At 45.3% G+C, this 21637-nt stretch overlaps 1 protein-coding gene across 2 annotated transcripts in view; it reads right to left on the bottom strand.

The window, feature by feature from the left end:
* The window catches only part of LOC139280933 (arf-GAP with dual PH domain-containing protein 1-like), a 728784-nt gene that overhangs the window by 30963 nt on the left and 676184 nt on the right, over positions 1-21637 (bottom strand). For both annotated transcript variants that reach the window (XM_070900744.1, XM_070900743.1), the window contains exons 8-10: positions 12930-12992; positions 3244-3315; positions 469-697 (exon numbers count right to left, since the gene is read on the bottom strand). In XM_070900744.1, coding sequence (XP_070756845.1) covers positions 469-697; positions 3244-3315; positions 12930-12992 — 364 coding nt within the window. The remainder of the gene's footprint in view (positions 1-468; positions 698-3243; positions 3316-12929; positions 12993-21637) is intronic.

The following is a 21637-nucleotide window of genomic DNA, read 5'->3' as shown; positions in this document are numbered from 1 at the left end:
TAGAGAATCTTTCACTCATCACCCCTGTGCTCACTGACCTACATTGGCTCCCAATCCAGCAGCACCTCAAATTGTTTCATGTTAATCCTTGTTTTCAAATCTTTTCACGGCCTCTCCCCTCCCTATCTCCTCCAGCCCCCTCTAATTCTGGCTCTTGAACATCCCCGATTTTAATCACTCCACCATTGGCGGCCGTGCCTTCATCTGCCTGGGCCCTGAGCTCTGGAATTCCTCCGCAAACATCTCCGTCTCTCTACCTCCTCCTTGAAGACATTCTTTTAAAAGACTCTTTGACTAAACCCTAATTGCTCCTTATGTGGCTCTGTGTCAAATTTTGTTGATAATCATTCCTTGGGACTTTTTACTAAAGTCGCTCTATAAATGTACGTTGTTGATTATGCAGCCGATTTGCTCTTCTCTTTGTACACATGAGGGAAAAGATTTTGTACCACAGTTTTGGCTCCTTACCTGCATACTCCTGGGGCAACATTGCTCTGTCAATAACCTTCTGAAAGGCTTCCATCCAAATGTGACGTTCATTCTCTGTTTCACATGCAAACAGGAACTTCCTGTCAGGAGTCACTATGGTAATTCCATATTGCCAATGATTTCCTTGGGTTGCTGGAGGAAGGCCATCTAAAACGCTATAGCTATTTTCCTTACTCCCAATGAACACTTCACCCCGAGCAAAGGCATCCTGCAACGAGAAAACGTGGATGATTTTTCTCTTCTCCCTCTAGCATTTCACAGCTCCATTGTGTAAGAGCAAACATCGACCCAGTGAATGCTATTGGGCCATTTGTCCCATGGTTACTGGCTGCCTTCCTGTGCCTCACCCAAGTTCTTGGCATCATCTATAGCATCAGTCGTGGCTCAATGGATAGCACACCCCGCTCCCCCTACCCCTGAGGCACAAGGTCGTGAGTTTGCATCCCACTCCAGAGACTTGAGCACACAATCTAGGCTAACACTCCCAGTGCAGTGCTGAGGGAGTGCTGCACTGTCGAAGGTGCTGTCTTTCAGATGAGACGTTAAACCGAGGCTCCATCTGCTCTTTCAAGGATGTTAAAGGTCCGATGACACTATTGCGAAGAAGAGCAGCGGAGTTTTCTCCACTCCTGGCCAATATTTATCCCACAATCAACATCACTAAAAGATTATCTAGTGATTATCACATTGCTGTTTGTGGGAGCTTGCTGTGCGCGGATTGGATGCCATGATTACAACAGTGACTACACTTTAAAAAGTGCTTTGGGACGCCCTGAAACTCATGAAAGGCGCTATATAAATGCAAGTCTTTCTTTCATGTGTGAGCCTAAAAGTGAGTGACTGGGAGGTGAGGAATAATATCCCTTGCAAATTGGATTGGGAATCCTGCCTGGTTTTTCCCAGCTCCTTCCCTTGCCTCTTAGAGAGAGCTGGGCCATTCACTCTATCACACAAAGGGCGTGGAAATCTGGAACTTTCTCCTCAAAAGGCCGTGGGTGCTGGGGGTCAATTGGAAGTTTCAAGACTGAGATTGAGACTTTTATTTAGGTAAGTGTATCAAGAGATACGGATCATATAACCTCTTCTAACCCGCCCCCATCTGCATTCCTCCGACTCGCCGTTCCACCATTGACGGTCATGCCTTCAGCCTTATCGGCTTCGCTCCCGGATTCCTTCCCCTCCCACCTCATCACCTCTCTCTCCTCCTTTAAAACCTTCCCTAATACCCACCTCTTTACCAAGCATTTGATTCCCTCCTCTCCTCTCCACCCGTCCCATATCCTTTAGCTTGGCATCCTTTTTTTGGATTACTGTGAAGCGCCCTGGGATGTTTCACGATGTTAAAGGCGTGCCAACTGTTGTAGTTCCAAGGAAAGGGATGGCGAGAGAAAGAGGAATCCTTCATTGCTTTCTTTTTTTAAATAAATAATGTTCAATTCTTTCCTGAATCTTTGAGGTGGGGGTTGCTGGGGTAGTTTCACCATGCAGTTTTAACAAAATGTTCCTTGTATGGTACTAATGACTTTTAATAAACCGTTTCTATATTTGCAATTCAGAACATGAAAGCAATGTTATACAAATCATTGCCGGCTCGGGCTTTGGTGAAGGGCTGTTGGCACATTGCCGGCCCGGAGTTTGGTGAATGGCTATGTTGGCACAGAGTTGATCCTGTGCAGTGCAAAATCCTTTCATTATCTGCAAGTAGCCTCAATCAAAATACAACAATAAGACAAACTGTCACACTCAGAGACTGATGCCTCTGTTGTTAATCTCAGGTCGGCGGGATTTCATGGAGCCATTCACCCCGAACATTTATTGACCAAACTGCTGCTTATAGCATTCAAGATCTGGGAGTGAAATCTGCCTGCTGATTATTCTAGCAAGGTGGGTATGAATGCGAAGTGGGGAGGGATGAAATTCCTTGCCAGTGGCATGAAACAGGCCTCACAGCAACTGTTGCCCGTGTTACACAGTGCCCACTGACTGCAATGGGAAAGAATGCTGGGTGCTGTGTAAAACAGGCTCCCCATTCGCTGTGAGCTTGATTCATGCAGTGACAAAGCCCAATTTCACCCCTGGGATTTCCCATTTGGTACTCGTCACTTAAGAGTCAGTTGTAGGAAACCTGCGCTCAAAGACTTGGCATGCTGTCACTGCTACAAACACAGAACTTTAGCACAGGAGGAGGCCACTCTGGCTCTCTGTGAATTGAGGCACCATTTAATTCCATTTGCCCACCTTTCGAGGTGGTTTGTACTGAAATGCATAAAACGGGCACTCAGGTGGCAGAATAAAGTGCATTTGCTTCATTTATTAAAAAAATGACTTATGCCAGTAGTGGACCCGAGGAGGAATCTTGGATTCTTTGCTTATGAATTCACAGCAACACATTGCTATTAAGAACTAGTTGGTTTATTAACGAAGGTTTAACAATCACACGACACATTATATGCTTCACAACCGCATATCTCATCGTGCATGACCTCGGCCCAAGTGACTGGGGTTTTATTGAGTCTTGTAAACATCACGTGACCATTCACAATGCAACAGCTCTACAACTATTTTGTTGTATCTGTAAACAAGTGCCCCCTGGTTAAAGGGGGGGGTCACACTCCAAAAACTTTCAATCAAGTGCCCCCTTGTTTTTTTTGTTTTTTGTTTTGGTCAGGGTTGCCGATTACGCCCTGAGATTTTTGAAAAGGGACCAGGTTGTTCCCATAACGTTAGAAATGAGTGTGGGTGTCCTGTGCCTACCAGCGGGTCTTTAAAGTACATCAGCCTCCTGTCATCCAACGTGAACCATCGTTTCTTAAACCCTTCCGTTTGCTGAGAAAACACAGAGCAATGTTAGAAGGACTGGTGTAAGAGACGGGATGAAAATTCATTCTGTAAAATAAATATACAAAGTCATTCTGCTGTCTCCACAACAGTTGTTTTACAGTTTGGTGTGTGACCACAGCAAGCTTCAGCCAGCGGAAAGGCAAGCCTGAAGAGGCCCTGTTTGGAGAATAACTTCTGAATTCCCGGAAAAGTATTGGCAGGTGATCATCAAATTCAGCTTTAGCGCTCCAAGAGGGAAGTAGCACTAAATCGAGCACTAATCACTTCTCTCAGGGCGCTAAAGTTGGAAAGCGGGGTGGCAGAGTGTGATCTTTGTGGAGCACATTGCTAATGGCATCAGAGGCTGCTTCCCTCGGTTAAAGGGAAGGGCCAATGATGGTGCACAACTTACTTCTGCTTAGCTTTGTGTTGCCAGGTGACCTGCGCGACTGCCATTACAGCCCCAAACACTCTGAGAGGGGAGGGCTTGGATATCTTTGCAGCAATGAAAGAGCAAAAACTTTGAGCAGGCACCAGCCTGGTGTGAATAATAAAGGTTGGCCTACGAGAGAACCAATCCCTTTAATTAGCGCTCCCCAAGCGGCCAGCCGAGGTGACAGCACCTCCTCTTTGTGATACAGCAGGGTGTGGGGGCAATTTCACATCCGGGGCAGTAAGGAGGCGCTGAGCACTTTATTATGTCACGATCTGCGAGCCACTAGAGGCCCAGGCGGTAAGAGTTGGCGGCAGCGCTAAGCCGGCACTGAGGTTCGTGGGCGTTGCTGCATTCACAGCACCCGGTTGCTAATGGGAGGCGCAAAGCAGCCAAATTTCTACCCCAAGAGCCTTTGGAATGATTAAATTTTCAGTGAAAAATAAAATTTATTTTACAGTAATGCAAAGCAATCTACTCTCACTGATCATCATTTATGATCTTGCTTGCACAGCCTGACAGTCTTTACAGTAGAGGACACTAAAAATATCCCAACAGTGGACAGTCTAGGGGCCATGGGGGGGGGGGGGGGGGAGAGAACTTAACACAATCACAATCACTAAGGAGGTGGTACGCAGTAAGATAATGGGACTAAAGGCAGATAAATCCCCTGGGCCTGATGGCTTGCATCCTAGGGAAATAGTGGCAGGGATTGTGGAAGCATTGGTTGTAATTTACCAAAATTCCCTGGATTCTGGGGAGGTCCCAGCAGATTGGAAAACTGCAAATGTAAAGTCCCTATTTAAAACAAAAAGCAGGAAACTATAGACCAATTAGCCTAACATCTGTGGTTGGGAAGATGTTGGAGTCCATTATTAAAGAAGCAGTAGCAGGACATTTGGAAAAGCAAAATTCGGTCAGCAGAGTCAGCATGGATTTATGAAGGGGAAGTCATGTTTGACAAATTTGCTGGAGTTCTTTGAGGATGTAACGAACAGGATGGATAAAGGGAAACCAGTGGATGTGGTGTATTTGGACTTCCAGAAGGCATTTGACAAGGTGCCACATAAAAGGTGCACAAGATAAAAGTTCACGGGATTGGGGGTAATATATTAGCATGGATAGAGATTGGCTAACTAACAGAAAACAGAGAGTCAGAATAAATGGTTCATTCTCAGGTTGGCAACCAGTAACTAGTGGGGTGCCGCAGGGATCAGGGATCAATCTATATTAACGACTTGGAGGAAGGGACCGAGTGTAACGTACCCAAATTTGCTGACGATACAAAGATGGGAGGAGAAACAATGTGTGAGGAGGAAACAAAAAATCTGCAGGCTAAGTGAGTGGGCAAAAATTTGGCTGATGGAGTATAATGTTGGAAAGTGTGAGGTCATGCACTTTGGCAGAAAAAAAATCAAAGAGCAAGTTATTATTTAAATGGAGAAAGATTGCAAAGTGCTGCAGTACAGCGGGACCTGGGGGTACTTGTGCATGAAACACAAAAGGATAGTATGCAGGTACAGCAAGTGATCAGGAAGGCCAATGGTATCTTGGCCTTTATTGCAAAGGGGATGGAGTATAAAAGCAGAAAAGTCTTACTACAGCTATATAAGGTATTGTTAAGGCCACACCTAGAATACTGTGTGCAGTTTTGGTTTCCATATTTACGAAAGGATATACTTGCTTTGGAGGCAGTTCAGAGAAGATTCACTAGGTTGATTCTGGAGATGAGGGAGTTGACTTATGAGGAAAGGTTGAGGAGGTTGGGCTCCTACTCATTGGAATTCAGAAGAATGAGAGGTGATCTTATCGAAATGTATAAGATTATGAGGGGGCTTGACAAGGTGGATGCAGAGAGGATGTTTCCACTGATGGGGGAGACTAGAACTAGGGGGCATAATTTTAGAATAAGGGGCCGCCCATTTAAAACAGAGATGAGGAGGAATTTCTTCTCTCAGAGGGTTGTAAATCTGTGGAATTCGCTGCTCAGAGAGCTGTGGAAGCTGGGACATGGAATAAATTTAAGACAGAAATAGACAGTTTCTTAAACGATAAGGGGTTATGGGGAGCGGGCGGGGAAGTGGAGTTGAGTCCATGATCAGATCAGCCCGGATCTTATTGAATGGCGGAGGAGGCTCGAGGGGCCGTACGGCCTACTCCTGTTCCTATTTCCTATGTTCTTTTGTATACCATCTCACTAGACTCTTGTTGGGTGTTTTTATTTATTCCGGGATCTGGGCATTGCTGCTAAGGCTGGCATTTATTGACCATCAATTGTAAGGGGAATAGATAGGCATTTCTGCGGCCGCAACCGAGACTCCAGGATGGTATGTTGCCTCCCTGGTGCAAGGGTCAAGGATGTCTCGGAGCGGGTGCAGGACATTCTGAAAAGGGAGGGTGAACAGCCAGTTGTTGTGGTGCACATTGGTACCAACGATATAGGTAAAAAAAGGGATGAGGTCCTATGAGACAAATTTAAGGAGCTAGGAGCTAAATTAAAAAGTAGAACCTCAAAAGTAGTAATCTCGGGATTGCTACCAGTGCCACGAGCGAGTCAGAGTAGGAATCGCAGGATAGCTCAGATGAATATGTGGCTTGAGCAGTGGTGCAGCAGGGAGGGATTCAAATTCCTGGGGCATTGGAACCTGTTCTGGGGGAGGTGGGACCAGTACAAACCGGACGGTCTGCACCTGGGCAGGACCAGAACCAATGTCCTAGGGGGAGTTTTGCCAGTGTTGTTGGGGAGGAGTTAAACTAATATGGCAGGGGGATGGGAACCAATGCAGGGAGACAGAGGGAAACAAAATGGAGACAGAAGCAAAAGACAGAAAGGAGATGAATAAAAGTGGAGGGCAGAGAAACCCAAGGCAAAAAACAAAAAGGGCCACTGTGTAGCAAAATTCTAAAGGGTCAAAGTTTAATAAAAAGGCAAGCCTGAAAGCTCGGTGCCTCAATGCGAGGAGTATTCGGAACCCAGGAGAGGGCTCTGAGCTAGTTAGAGTGGGTGAGAGCTCAGATGAACAGGACCCCAAGAAAGAATGCAAAAGGCAAGAGGCAACAGAGCAAAGTAGCACTGGGATAAGTGTAAACCACAAGGTGATAGGAAGGGACAATATGTATGAATATAAAGGGCTTGCAGGTGCGGTTTAAAACTATAAATCATGGTTTAAAAACTAGTATTAAAACACTGTACCTAAACGCAAGCAGCATTCGAAATAAAGTAAATGAGTTGACGGCACAAATCATTACAAATGGGTATGATTTGGTGGCCATTACAGAAACGTGGTTGCAGGGTGGCCAAGACTGGAAATTAAACATACAGGGGTATCTGACAATTCGGAAAGATAGACAAGAAGGGAAAGGAGGTGGGGTAGCTCTGTTAATAAAGGATGATATCAGGGCAGTTGTGAGAGATGATATTGGCTCTAATGAACAAAATGTTGAATCATTGTGGGTGGAGATCAGAGATAGTAAGGGGAAAAAGTCACTGGTGGGCGTAGTTTATAGGCCCCCAAATAATAACTTCACGGTGGGGCGGACAATAATCAAGGGAATAATGGAGGCATGTGAAAAAGGAACGGCAGTAATCATGGGGGATTTTAACCTACATATCGATTGGTCAATCAAATCGCACAGGGTAGCCTTGAGGAGGAATTCATAGAATGCATACGGGATTGTTTCTTAGAACAGTATGTTACAGAACCTACAAGGGAGCAAGCTATCTTAGATCTGGTCCTGTGTAATGAGACAGGAATAATAAACGAAATCCTAGTAAAAGATCCTCTCGGAATGAGTGATCACAGTATGGTTGAATTTGCAATACAGATTGAGGGTGAGGAAGTAGTGTCTCAAACGAGCGTACTATGCTTAAACAAAGGGGACTACAGTGGGATGAGGGCAGAGTTGGCGAAAGTAGACTGGGAACACGGACTAAACGGTGGCACAATTGAGGAACAGTGGAGGACTTTTAAGGAGCTCTTTCATAGTACTCAACAAAAATATATTCCAGTGAAAAAGAAGGGTGGTAAGAGAAGGGATAACCAGCCGTGGATAACCAAGGAAATAAAAGAGTATCAAATTAAAAACCAATGCATATAAGGTGGCCAAGGTTAGTGGGAAACTAGAAGATTGGGAAAATTTTAAACGACAGCAAAAAATGACTAAGAAAGCAATAAAGAAAGGAAAGATAGATTACGAAAGTAAACTTGCGCAAAACATAAAAACAGATAGTAAAAGCTTTTACCGATATATAAAACGGAAAAGAGTGACTAAAGTAAATGTTGGTCCCTTAGAAGATGAGAAGGGGGATTTAATAATGGGAAATGTGGAAATGGCTGAGACCTTAAACAATTATTTTGCTTCGGTCTTCACAGTGGAAGACACAAAAACCATGCCAAAAATTGCTGGTCACGGGAATGTGGGAAGGGAGGACCTTGAGATAATCACTATCACTAATGGGGTAGTGCTGGACAGGCTAATGGGACTCAAGGTAGACAAGTCCCCTGGTCCTGATGAAATGCATCCCAGGATATTAAAAGAGATGGCGGAAGTTATAGCAGATGCATTCGTTATAATCTACCAAAATTCTCTGGACTCTGGGGAGGTACCAGCATATTGGAAAGCAGCTAATGTAACGCCTCTGTTTAAAAAAGGGGACAGACAAAAGGCAGGTAACTATAGGCCGGTTAGTTTAACATCTGTAGTGGGGAAAATGCTTGAAGCTATCATTAAGGAAGAAATAGCGGGACATCTAGATAGGAATAGTGCAATCAAGTAGACGCAACATGGATTCATGAAGGGGAAATCATGTTTAACTAATTTACTGGAATTCTTTGAGGATATAATGAGCATGGTGGATAGAGGTGTACCGATAGATGTGGTGTATTTAGATTTCCAAAAGGCATTCGATAAGGTGCCACACAAAAGGTTACTGCAGAAGATAAAGGTACGCGGAGTCAGAGGAAATGTCTTTGCATGGATAGAGAATTGGCTGGCTAACAGAAAGCAGAGAGTCGGGATAAATGGGTCCTTTTCGGGTTGGAAATCGGTGGTAAGTGGTGTGCCACAGGGATCGGTGCTGGGACCACAACTGTTTACAATATACATAGATGACTTGGAAGAGGGGACAGAGTGTAGTGTAACAAAATTTGCAGATGACACAAAGATTAGTGGGAAAGCGGGTTGTGTAGAGGACACAGAGAGGCTGCAAAGAGATTTAGATAGGTTCAGCGAATGGGCTAAGGTTTGGCAGATGGAATACAATGTCGGAAAATGTGAGGTCATCCACCTTGGAAAAAAAAACAGTAAAAGGGAATATTATTTGAATGGGAAGAAATTACAACATGCTGTGGTGCAGAGGGACCTGGGGGTCCTTGTGCATGAATCCCAAAAAGTTAGTTTGCAGGTGCAGCAGGTAATCAGGAAGGCAAATGGAATGTTGGCCTTCATTGCGCGAGGGATGGAGTACAAAAGCAGGGAGGTCCTGCTGCAACTGTACAGGGTATTGGTGAGGCCACACCTGGAGTTTTGGTCACCTTACTTAAGGAAGGATATACTAGTTTTGAAGGGGGTACAGAGACGATTCACTAGGCTGATTCCGGAGATGAGGGGGTTACCTTATGATGATAGATTGAGTAGACTGGGTCTTTACTCGGAGTTCAGAAGGATGAGGGGTGATCTTATAGAAACATTTAAAATAATGAAAGGGATAGACAAGATAGAGGCAGAGAGGTTGTTTCCACTGGTCGGGGAGACTAGAACTAGGGGTCACAGCCTCAAAATACGGGGGAGCCAATTTAAAACCAAGTTGAGAAGGAATTCCTTCTCCCAGAGGGTTGTGAATCTGTGGAATTCTCTGCCCAAGGAAGCAGTTGAGGCTAGCTCATTGAATGTATCCAAGTCACAGATAGATAGATTTTTAACCAATAAGGGAATTAAGGATTACGGGGAGAGGGTGGGTAAGTGGAGCTGAGTCCACGGCCAGATCAGCCATGATCTTGTTGAATGGCGGAGCAGGCTCGAGGGGCTAGATGGCCTACTCCTGTTCCTAATTCTTATCTCTAATTGCCCCTGAGAAGGTGGTGGTGAGCCGTCTTTTTCACCCACTGCAGTCCGTGTAGTGAACTTTCCCCCTGTTAGAGATTTGACCCAGAGACGATGAAGGAACGGCGATATATTTCCAAGTCAGGATGGTATGTGACTTGGAGGGGAATGTGGAGGTGATGGTGTTCCTATGTGCCTGCTGCCCTTGTCCTGCTAGGTGGTAGAGGTCGCGGGTTTGGGAGGTGCTGCCGAAGAAGCCTTGGCGAGTTGCTGCAGTGCATCTTGTAGATGGTACACACTGCAGCCACGGTGGAGGGAGTGAATGTTGAAGATAGGGGATGGGGTGCCGATTGGTCCCTAGGTTAAAAATCTTTGTCACCCCCCTGCCAAATGTGGTTTATTTTATTTGCTCTTGCTGTCCATATTTAACCTGTCTTGAGGGCGCTCTTTTCTAATCACCCTCAACTGTTTGGGGGACAGACACAGGCTTGCCCCTGAGACTGGGAAAGGTGTGGTCTCATTCTAGGATGGAAGATAAATAATGCAATTTCTTCAGAATTCCTCATTTTTGCCCATGGATTGAAAATCTCTGGATTATTCAGACAGATAAACAGAATTAAACAAGGCCTTTCAAATTGCACTGCTGGGCAAGAGATTTCAGTCGTGACTTTTAGTTAGAATATGTTCAGTGTTCTTAGGGGGTGAAATTGCCCTGGGACCTGATTGGAGACAGTAACCCACTGGGGACGGTAACCCGCCCGGGCCGGTACTTCCTACGCCCGGCCCGAACTGGCCTTGCCACCCCCCCAGAGGAAGTGAATCGCAATCACGCTCGCTCCACTTCCTGTTGGGGCGGGTCCAGCGACACTAACGAGGCGGGATCAGGAGCTGACGTGCTGGTGTAAAGGGGAGGATCTCTGTGCACTGTGTACAGCCTGTGACAGCCGTCACTGGGCTCCCAGGGCAGCGTTGGACTGGGCCTGTAGCCCACCACCCAGAACACCGCGCTGGTTAGCAGCATGGCGGCCCGGACCACGTTAGGAGATAAGAATTGGAGTCGACCGGTGAGTCAGCAAAACCGCCAAAACTCGCATCCTCTCCTTTAACTTCCGTCCCGCGAGCGGCTGTCAGTTGGTTCGTGACCCGCGAAGCCAAAATAATCGCCACGGAGCGAAAGGGCTCAGCAAGCAGCGCTAATGGGTCGCTGCGCATGGCAACTATGTCATCGCCGGTTGCGCATCTGGCCTGGGGTGCTACTCCTATGGCAGCACCTCCGCTAATACCCGGGCAATTTCCCAGCAGCCGGTAGCCCCCCCCCCCGGGCGAAAGCGTCCCCAGAGGCGCTAATGAGCGTCACAAAAAGGGGAAATTTCGAGCCCTAACTGTTTGAATGTGTGTGTGAGCATCCGGCAGTAACAGCTATTGCTGCCCCTCTCCTCACTGGCACAGTAAACAATTCGAACTATCAGTGAGGATTCAAACATTGTGTCTACTTAAGGACGTGTTTTCTCTGCTAAGGAGTGGAAGTTATAAAAGAGCAGAAGCCAGTTGAGAGATGTGATGTCTACTCTGGTTTAATCAGGGAAAATAAAACTGGGACTTGCTGAATGGTATTGGGTTGGTTAAAACCTGGGAGTCCCAGGTTTTTGGATTATCCCATACACTGGTAAATCACCAGGCATTGCGTTCAGATCTGACTTTAATCCTGAATTTGGGTGCTTCAATGACAGCGGCCAGCAGGGGGAACCAAGAGGCTGAGCTTCTTGCTGGTGGAGTTTGTCAGGTCACTGACAGAAATGTCACTTCAGCTTTCTCCTCCAATTAAAAACTGGCCAAGGGAGATCCTATATAATTCTGAGAAACCACTAACCATACAGTATGTGTGAAATGGAATAAAGTAGACATTTTTTTTTTAAAAGATTGATCGATTGTTTCCCGGCCTGTGAAAAAATACTGTTCTTTCTCATGAATTAATTATTTGTCGAAGAGCAGCTCATTTCTGGATCTCACACAGAAACTGCGATGCTGCTGAAAGAGCAACGCTGGTCCTAATATCGCCTTCTGTGGCTCGGTGTCACATTCTGTCTGATAATCGCTCCTGTGAAGCACCTTGGGACGTTTTAGTACGTTAAAGGTGCTATATAAATACAAGTTGTTGTGAAACATAAAGGATTTTAATTGGTTTGGCATTTAGATTAAATCACGGGAACAACAACTTACACTGAGATAGTGCCTTTAAAGGGAATAGAATGCTTCATTGAGACAACGTCACAGTAAAACTGTGCAGGTCAGATTGCACCTTGGATACTGTGTTCATGCCACAATATACTGAAGCTGTTCCCAATATCAAGGGATTGAGTGAAACCTTAATGGAGACACTTGGCCTCAAAAGGAGACGGCTAAGAGAAGGGGTTGCCAACTCGGACTGGACATATTCCTGGAGCTTTCATCACATGACCTTCCACCTCCAGGCTCCGCCCCCCCCGCCCAGTTAAACAGCCTTTGTTTTTTTATTCTTCTCCAATGTTTTTATAACTAAAAACAAAAATGAAAAATACACACCCTTTTTTTAAATGCCTCTATGACTTTTCTCCTGGGTAACTTACAGCAGTGTTCACAAGGTGAACCTGTAATGAATCCAGCACAATCCCAGCCAGGAGAGGGCCTGGTGGAAATCTACAGGTGACTGAGTGACATGTTACGCAGTTTGAACTCTAACCAAGGATTCAGACAGGGACTGAGTGGCCAAGGGGAGGTTCATTTGATACAACTCAGGCACTCTCAGACACTGGAACAAGTACGCCGGATTAAAACTGGCAAAAGGAATGTTTGGGACAGATGGAAGGAAGAAATGATTTGTGTAAAGACAAATGGACACTTGGAATGGCCTTTGTGGAAGGCAATAGAGCAGAGAACACTCGGGTCAGATAGGATGAGGGGGAAGATGGAAAACTCCTATTCTGGATTGATGAAGTAAGATTGGCTATCTTGTGATCTACACATTAGACCCAATATTTCACTCCATGGGGACAGGAAGCATTTAAAGTGGAAATGTTATCTGACTTGTTTATAAATGGAATCTTTCTCAAGACCCAACGATTCAATGTAATGCTTTCAATGATGTAAGTGCCAAGGTCTTACCGACCTTCGGACCAGTCTTCTCCATGTATCCCTCTTTCTCATAATTTCTTGTCAGTTTTGGCACCAACTGAAATATAAAGGCAAAATTCAACGTTAACATTTCCCAGGACTCATAAGAACATAAGAATTAGGAGCAGGAGTCGGCCGTTCGGTCCCTCAAGCCTGCTCCACCATTCAATACGATCATGGCTGATCTTCGACCTCAACTCCACTTTCCTGCACTATCCCCATATTCCATGATACCCTTAATATTCAAAAATCTAGAGAATTCCAAAGATTCACCACCCTCTGAGTGAAGACGTTTCTCCACATCTTAGTCCTAAATGGCCGACCCCTTATCCTGAGACTGTGACTCCTGGTTCTAGTCTCCCCAGCCAGGGGGAAACATCCTCCCTGCATCTATTCTGTCAAGCCCTGTAAGAATTTTGCATGTTTCAATGACACCACCTCTCATTCTTCTAAACTCTAGGGAATATAGAAACGTAGAAATTTACAGCGCAGAAGGAGGCCATTCCGGCCCATCGTGTCCGCGCCGACCGGCAAAGAGCCACAAGGCCCTCGGTCAGCAGCCCTGAAGGTTACATATAAACCGATGAACAATGAACAATGGCAGAAAGGTAAAGAGCACCCAGCCCAACCAGTCCGCCCTACACAACTGCGACACCCCTTACACTCCACCCCAACTGGAGCCATGTGATCTCCTGGGAGGCAAAAACCAGATTAAAAACCCAGGCCAATTGGGGAAAAAGAATCTAGGAAAATTCCTCTCCGACCCATCCAAGCGATCGAAACTAGTCCAGATGATCATGCTGGCCATATTAGATTCCCTGCAGTACTTACCATTATATCTGCTCCAGTCTAATCCCACTTACCAGCTGTTGGTCCGTAACCCAGCAGGTTACGGCACTTTAAATGCCCATCCAAGCACCTTTTAAATGTGGTGAGGGTTTCTGCATCCACCACCCTTCCAGGCAGTGAGTTCCAGATCCCCACAACCCTCTGCGTGAAGAAGCTTCCCCTCAAATCACCTCTAAATCTTCCACCAACCACCTTAAAACTATGCCCCCTCCACCAATGGATATAGGCCCTTGCTATCCACTATATCCAGGCCCCTCAAAATTTTATACACTTCAATGAGGTCTCCTCTTGGCCCTGCTCTGTTCCAATGAGAATAAACCCAGCCTATCCAATCTGTCGTCATAGCTAAGATTCTCCATTCCAGGCAGCATCATAGTAAACGTCCTCTGCACCCTCACTAGTGCAATCACGTGCTTCCTATAATTCGGCGACCAGAACTGCACGCAGTACTCCAGCTGTGGCCTAACCAGTGTATTATACAATTTAAACATAAACTCCCTGCACTTGTATTCTATGCCTCGGCCAATAAAGGCAAGCATTCCATATGCCTTCTTAACCACCTTATCCAACTGGCTTGCTACTTTCATGGATCTGTGGACAAGCGCTCCAAAGTCCCTTTGTTCATCTGCACTTCTAAGTGGCTTACCATTTAACGTGTATACCCTTTCCTTATTAGCCCTCCCAAAGTGCATTACCTCACACTTCTACGAATTAAATTCCATTTGCCACTGCTCTGCCCACCTGACCAGTAGATTGATATCCTCCTGCAGTCCATGACTTTCCTCTTCATTATCAATCACACAGCCAATGTTAGTGTCATCTGCAAACTTCTTAATCATACTCCCTATATTCAAATCTAAATCGTTGATATATACCACAAAAAGCAAGGGACCGAGTACTGAGCCCTGCGGAACCCCTCCGGAAACAGCCTTCCAGTCACAAAAACATCCATCAACCATTATCCTTTGCTTCTTATCTCCAAGCCAATTTTGGATCAACTTGCCACTTTGCCCTGTATTCCATGGGCTTTAACCTTCAGTCTACCATGCGGGACCTAATCAAAAGCTTTGCTAAAGTCCTTATACACTACATTGTACACACTACCCTCATCGACCCTCCTGGTTACCGCCTCGAAAAATTCAATCAGGTTGGTCAAACATGATCTTCCCTTAACAAATCCGTGCTGACTGTCCCTGATTAATCCTTGCCGTTCTAAATGTAGATTTATCCTGTCCTTCAGGATTTTTTCTAATAATTTTCCCACCACTAAGGTTAGGCTGACTGGCCTGTAATTACTCGGTCTATCCTTTTCTCCCTTCTTAAACAAAGGTACCACATTAGCAGTCCTCCAGTCCTCCGGCACCATGCCTAGATCCAAAGAGGACTGGAAAATGATGGTCAAGGCCTCTGCTATTTCCTCTTTTGCTTCGCTCAATAGCCTGGGACGCATTTCATCCGGGCCTGGGGACTTATCCACTTTCAAATCTGCTAAACCCCTTAATACTTCCTCTCTTACTATATTTGTTTCATCCAGAATATCACACTCCTCCTCGATAGCAGTATCTGCATTGCCCCTTTCCTTTGTGAAAACAGATGCAAAGTATTCATTAAGAACCCTACCAACATCTTCCGCCTCCACACACAGATTACCCTCATGGTCTCTAATAGGCCCTACCCTTTCTTTAGTTACCCTCTTACTCTTAATATATTTATAGAACATCTTAGGGTTTTCCTAGATTTTATTGGCCAGGAATTTTTCATGATCTCTCTTAGCATTCCTAATATCCTTTTTAATTTTACCTCTGAACTTTCTATATTCCTCCAGTGATTCTCCAGTATTTAGCTGTCAGTATATGACATAAGCCTCCCTTTTTTAATTTATCCTCCCCTGTAAGTCCCTAGACATCCAGGGGGCTCTAGAATTGTTATTCCCAGCCTTTTTCTTTAAGGGCACATGTTTGGCCTGAGCCCTCCGGATCTCCTCCTTGAATGCCTCCCACTGTTCCGACACTGATTTACCCACAAGTAGCTGTTTCCAGTCCACTGTGGCCAAATCACTTCTCAACTTAGCAAAGCTAGCTTTTCCGCAATTTGGGACTTTTATTCCTGGTCTACCCTTGTCCTTAAGGGGTTATGGGGAGCGGGCGGGGAAGTGGAGCTGAGTCCATGATCAGATCAGCCATGATCTTATTGAATGGCGGAGCAGGCTCGAGGGGCCGTATGGCCTATTCCTGTTCCTATTTCTTATGTTCTTAACCATAACTAACTTGAATCTGACTGAATTATGGTCACTGACAGCCAAGTGCTCTCCCACTAATACTCCTTCCACCTGCCCAGCTTTATTCCCCCAAACTAAATCCAGAACCGCCCCCTCCCGTGTTGGGCTTGTTACATACTGACTGAAAAAGTTCTCTTGAATGCATTTGAAGAATTTCGCACCCTCTATACTCTTCACACTATATTTGTCCAAATCAGTATTAGGATAGTTAAAATCCCCTACTACTGCCCGATTGATTTTGAACTTCACAGCAATTTGCCTACATATTTGCTCTTAGATCTCCCTCCCACTGTTTGGGGGTCTATAATACACGCCCAGCAGTGTGATCGCCCCTTTTTTATTTTTCAGTTCAACTCAAATGGCCTCATTTGATGATCCCTCTAACATATCATCCCTCCTCACAGCTGTAATAGTTTCTTTAATCAATACCGCGATCACTCCTCTTTTTACCCCCCTTTTCTGTCCTGTCTAAAAATCCTGTAAGCAGGAATATTGAGCTGCCAAACCTGCCCCTCTTTCAGCCATGTCTCTGTAATAGCTATAATGTCATACTCCCATATAGGCCAAATCTGCCCAATCTCTCCTGATAGGACAATCCTCCCATCCCAGGAATCCCTCAACCTAGGAATCAGTCTGGTGAACCTTTGTTGCTCTCCCTCTATGGCAAATACATCCTTCCTTAGGTAAGGAGACCAAAACTCCAGTGCTGTCTCACCAGGGCCTGATATAATTGCAGTAAGATGTCTCAGTGACTCTGGGTAGTATTACATCTATAGCTCAGACTGAGAGCTGGAACTGCCGCTGGGTGACCCAGCTGGCCACTTCGAGGTGTCACATGATGCCTATCCCATTACATCACTTGCTGGAGGCTGCATTGGCGACCTCTGTGGGCAGGGAGGAGCAGGACAGGGCTCTGGAATAATACTAATCTGCAAAATTGTGCTGTGGGGAAGAGAGTTTTCATCCCAACAATGGAACTGGGAGTGTCAATAATTCTGCCTTCAGCAGAGCTCTGAGGAGGATAAAGCTGTCCTGCCACAATGAAGAGGTGTCTCCCAGCGTATGAAGCGTGTCGGCTGGGCTGTTGGAATGTACCAAGAGCCGACTTTAGAGAGCCCACAAGTGGAGTTTGGTTTTCCTGATGTGTAGTGGAGGATTTCTCCCAGTACGGGCAAACATCACTTGTCTAACCCCAGAGAACGTGGGGTCAGATAGGCAAGAGCAAAGGCTCAGTAATGTCTATCGCTGGAACCTCACCAGCTCAATCCCGTCAGGACGGAGCACAATTACATTTCTCACTGCTTATCCAGTTAGGGCCATGTGTTTCCTACTTTATAACAGTGACTAAGAATACAAGAATTAAGCAGGAGTCAGCCACTCAGCCCCTCGAGTCTGCTCCGCCATTCACTCAGATCATGGCTGATCTACCTCAACTCCACTTTCCTGCACTATCCTCATATCCCTTGATTCCCTTAATATTCAAAAATCTATCGATCTCTGCCTTGGATATACTAACGACTGAGCCTCCACAGCCCTCTGGGGTAGAGAATTCCAAAGATTCACCACCCTCTGAGTGAAGAAATTTTTCCTTATCTCAGTCCTATATGGCCGACCCCTTATCCTGAGACTGTGACCCCTGGTTCTAGATTCCCCAGCCCGGGGAAACATCCTCCCTGCATCTACCCTGTCAAGCCCTGTAAGAATGTTCTATGTTTCAATGAGATCCCCTCTCATTCTTCTAAACTCTAGAGAATATTGGCCTAGTCTGCTCAATCTCTCCTCACAGGACAATCCCCCCATCCCAGGAATCAGTCTGGTGAACCTTCATTGTACTCTCTCGATGGCAAGTATATCCTTCCTTAGGTAAGGAGACCAAACCTGTGCACAAATACCAAGAATATAAGAACAGGAAGGTTATGCTTAAATTGTATAATACTTTGGTTAGGCCACAGCTGGAGTACTGCGTGCAGTTCTGGTCGCCGTATTATAGGAAGGACGTGATTGCACTAGAGAGGGTGCAGAGGAGATTTACTAGGATGCTGCCTGGAATGGAGAATCTTAGTTATGAGGATAGATTGGATAGGCTGGGTTTGTTCTCAATGGAACAGAGGAGGTTGAGAGGAGACCTCAGTGAGGTGTATAAGATAGTGAGGGGTCTGGGCATAGTGGAGAGTAAGGGTCTATTTCCATTTCTGGAGGGGTCTATTGTTTTAAGGTGGTTGGTGGAAGGTTTAGAGGGGATTTGAGGGGGAGGGGGGCTTCGCTACGCAGAAGGTTGTGGGGATCTGGAAATCTGGAACTCGCTGCCTGGAAGAGCGGTGGATGCAGAAACCCTCACCACTTTTAAGAGATGGCTGGATGGGCACTTAAAGTGCAGTAACCTGCAGGGTTACGGACCTAGAGCTGGTAATTGGGATTAGACTAGATGACCTTTTGTTGGCCGGCGCAGATATAATGGTAAGTACTGCAGGGAATAGAATACGGCCAGGGTGATCTCCTGGACTAGTTTCGATCGCCTGGATGGGTCGGAGAGGAATTTTCCCAGATTTTTTCTCCCTAAATTGACCTGGGTTTTTATCTGGTTTTTGTCTCTCCCAGGAGATCTCATGGCTCCGGTTGGGGTGGAGTGTAGAATGTTTCAGTGTCAGGGGTGTCGCAGTTGTGTGAGGCAAACTGGTTGGGCTGGGTGCTCTTTGCCTTTCCACCATTGTTCATTGTTCATAGGTTTATATGTAACCTTCAGGGCTGCTGACCGAGGGCCGTGCGGCTCTTTGTCGGCCGGCGGGACACGATGGGCCGGAATGGCCTCCTTCTACGCTGTAAATTTCTATGTTTCTATGTTTCTAGGTGTGGTCTCACCAGGGCCCTATATAATTTCAATAGATATCTTTACTCTTATACTCAAATCCTCTGTAATAAAGGCCAACATACCATTTGCTTTCCTAATTGCTTGCTGTACCTGCATGTTAACTTTCAGTGATTCGTGTCCAAGGACACCAGGTCCCTCAGAACACCAACATTTCCCAATCTCTCACCTTTTTAAAAAATACTCTGCTTTTCTATTTTCCCTACCAAAGTGGATAACTTCACATTTCTCCACATTATATTCCATTTGCCATGTGCTTGCCCACTTACTTAGCCTGTCTATATCCCCTTGAAGCCTCTTTGCATCCTCCTCACAACTTACATTCCCACCTAGCTTTGTATCATCAGCAAACTTGGATATAACACATTTGCTCCCTCATCCCAATCACTGATATAGATTGTGAATAGCTGGGGCCCAAGCACCGATCCTTGTGGTATACCACTAGTTACAGCCTGCCAACCTGAAAATGACTCGTTTATTCCTACTCTCTGTTTTCTGTCCGTTAACCAATCCTCAATCCATGCTAGTATATTACCCCCAATCCCATGAGCCCTAATATTGTTTAGCAATCTGTGTGGCACCTTATCGAATGCCTTCTGAAAATCTAAATACACCACGTCCACTGGTTCCCTCTAATTTATTCTACTCGTTACAACCTCAAAAAACTCTAACAGATTTATCAAACATGATTTCCCTTTCATAAATCCATGTTGATTCTCCCAATCCTATTATTATATTTAAGTGCCCTGTTACCACCTTCTTAATAATAGATTCGAGCATTTTCCCCACTATTGATGTCAGGCTAACTGGTCTGCAGTTCCCTGTTTTCCCTCTCTCCTTTCTTTCTTAACTAGCCGGGATACATTTACTACCTTCCAATCCGCGGGAACCGTTCGAGAATCTATGGAATTTTGGAAGATATCAACTAATGCATCCACTATCTCTATCGCCACTTCTTTCAAAACCCTAGGATGTAGGCCATCAGGTCCAGTGGATTTATTAGCTTTCAGTCCCATTAATTTATCCAGTACTATTTTTTTACTCATTTCTTTCAGTTCCTCATTCTCGCGAGGAACTGAGGAAATAGTGATTCTCCACTATTTCCGGGAGGTTTTTTGCGTCTTTTTCTGTGAAGACAGACACAAAGTATTTGTTTAATTTCTCTGCCATTTCCTTATTCCCCATTATAATTTCTCCTGTCTCAGCCTATAAGGGACCCACATTTACTTTCTGTAATCTTTTCCTTTTTACATACCTATAGAAGCTTTTACAGTCTGTTTTCATGTCTCTCGCTAGTTTACTCTCATATTCTATTTTCCCTTTCTTTATCAATTTCTTGGTCCTCCTTTGCTGAATTCTAAAATCCTCCCAATCCTCGGGTTTACTGCTCTTTCTGGAAACATTATAAGCCTCTTCCTTTGATCGAATACTATCTTTAACTTCTCTTGTTAGCCACGGTTGGACCATTTTTCCTGTGGGGTTTTTGCGCCTTAAAGTAATGTATGTTTGTTGTAAATTATGTATTAATTCTTTAAATGCTAGCCATTGCTTAAAAACAGGAGGGAGAGAGAAAACAGGGAATTATAGACCGGTTAGCCTGACATCAGTAGTGGGGAAAATGCTGGAATTAATTATTAAAGATGAAATAGCAGCGCATTTGGAAAGCGGTGACAGGATAGGTCCAAGTCAGCATGGATTTATGAAAGGGAAATCATGCTTGACCAATCTTCTACAATTTTTTGAGGGAGAACCAGTGGATGTGGTGTATTTGGACTTTCAAAAGGCTTTTGACAAGGTCCCACACAAGAGATCAGTGTGCAAAATTAAGGCACATGGTATTGGGGGTAATGTATTGACGTGGATAGAGAACTGGTTGGCAGACAGGAAGCAAAGAATGGGAATAAACGGGTCCTTTTCAGAATGGCAGGCAGTGACTAGTAGGGTACCACAAGGTTCAGTGCTGAGATCCCAGCTATTTACAGTATACATTAATGATTTAGACGAAGGAATTGAATGTAATATTTCAAAGTTTGCAGATGACACTAAGCTGGGTGGCGGTGTGAGCTGTGAGGGGGACGCTAAGAGGCTGCAGGGTGACTTGGACAGGTTAGGTGAGTGGGCAAATGCATGGCAGATGCAGTATAATTTGGATAAATGTGAGGTTATCCACTTTGGTGGCAAAAGCAGGAAGGCAGATTATTAGCTGAATGGTGACAGATTAGTAAAAGGGGAGGTGCAATGAGACCTGGGTGTCATGGTACATCAGTCATTGAAGGTTGGCATGCAGGTACAGCAGGCAGTAAAGAAAGCAAATGGCATGCTGCCCTTCATAGCGAGGGGATTTGAGTATTGGAGCAGGGAGGTCTTACTGCAGTTGTACAGGGCCTTGGTGAGGCCACACCTGGAATATTGTGTTCAGTTTTGGTCTCCTAATCTGAGGAAGGACGTTCTTGCTATTGAGGGAGTGCAGCGAAGGTTCACCAGACTGATTCCCGGGATGGCAGGACTGACATATGAAGAAAGACTGGATCGACTGGGCTTGTATCCACTGGAATTTAGAAGAATGAGAGGGGATCTCATAAAGCATATAAAATTGACGGGACTGGACAGGTTAGATGCAGGAAGAATGTTCCCGATGTTGGGGAAGTCCAGAACCAGGGGTTACAGTCTAAGGATAAGGGGTAAGCCATCTAGGACCGAAATGAGGAGA

This window comes from Pristiophorus japonicus, chromosome 15 (assembly GCF_044704955.1).
Source record: "Pristiophorus japonicus isolate sPriJap1 chromosome 15, sPriJap1.hap1, whole genome shotgun sequence".
Lineage (NCBI taxonomy): Eukaryota > Metazoa > Chordata > Chondrichthyes > Pristiophoridae > Pristiophorus > Pristiophorus japonicus.
This window is presented reverse-complemented; position numbering and strand designations above follow the sequence as displayed.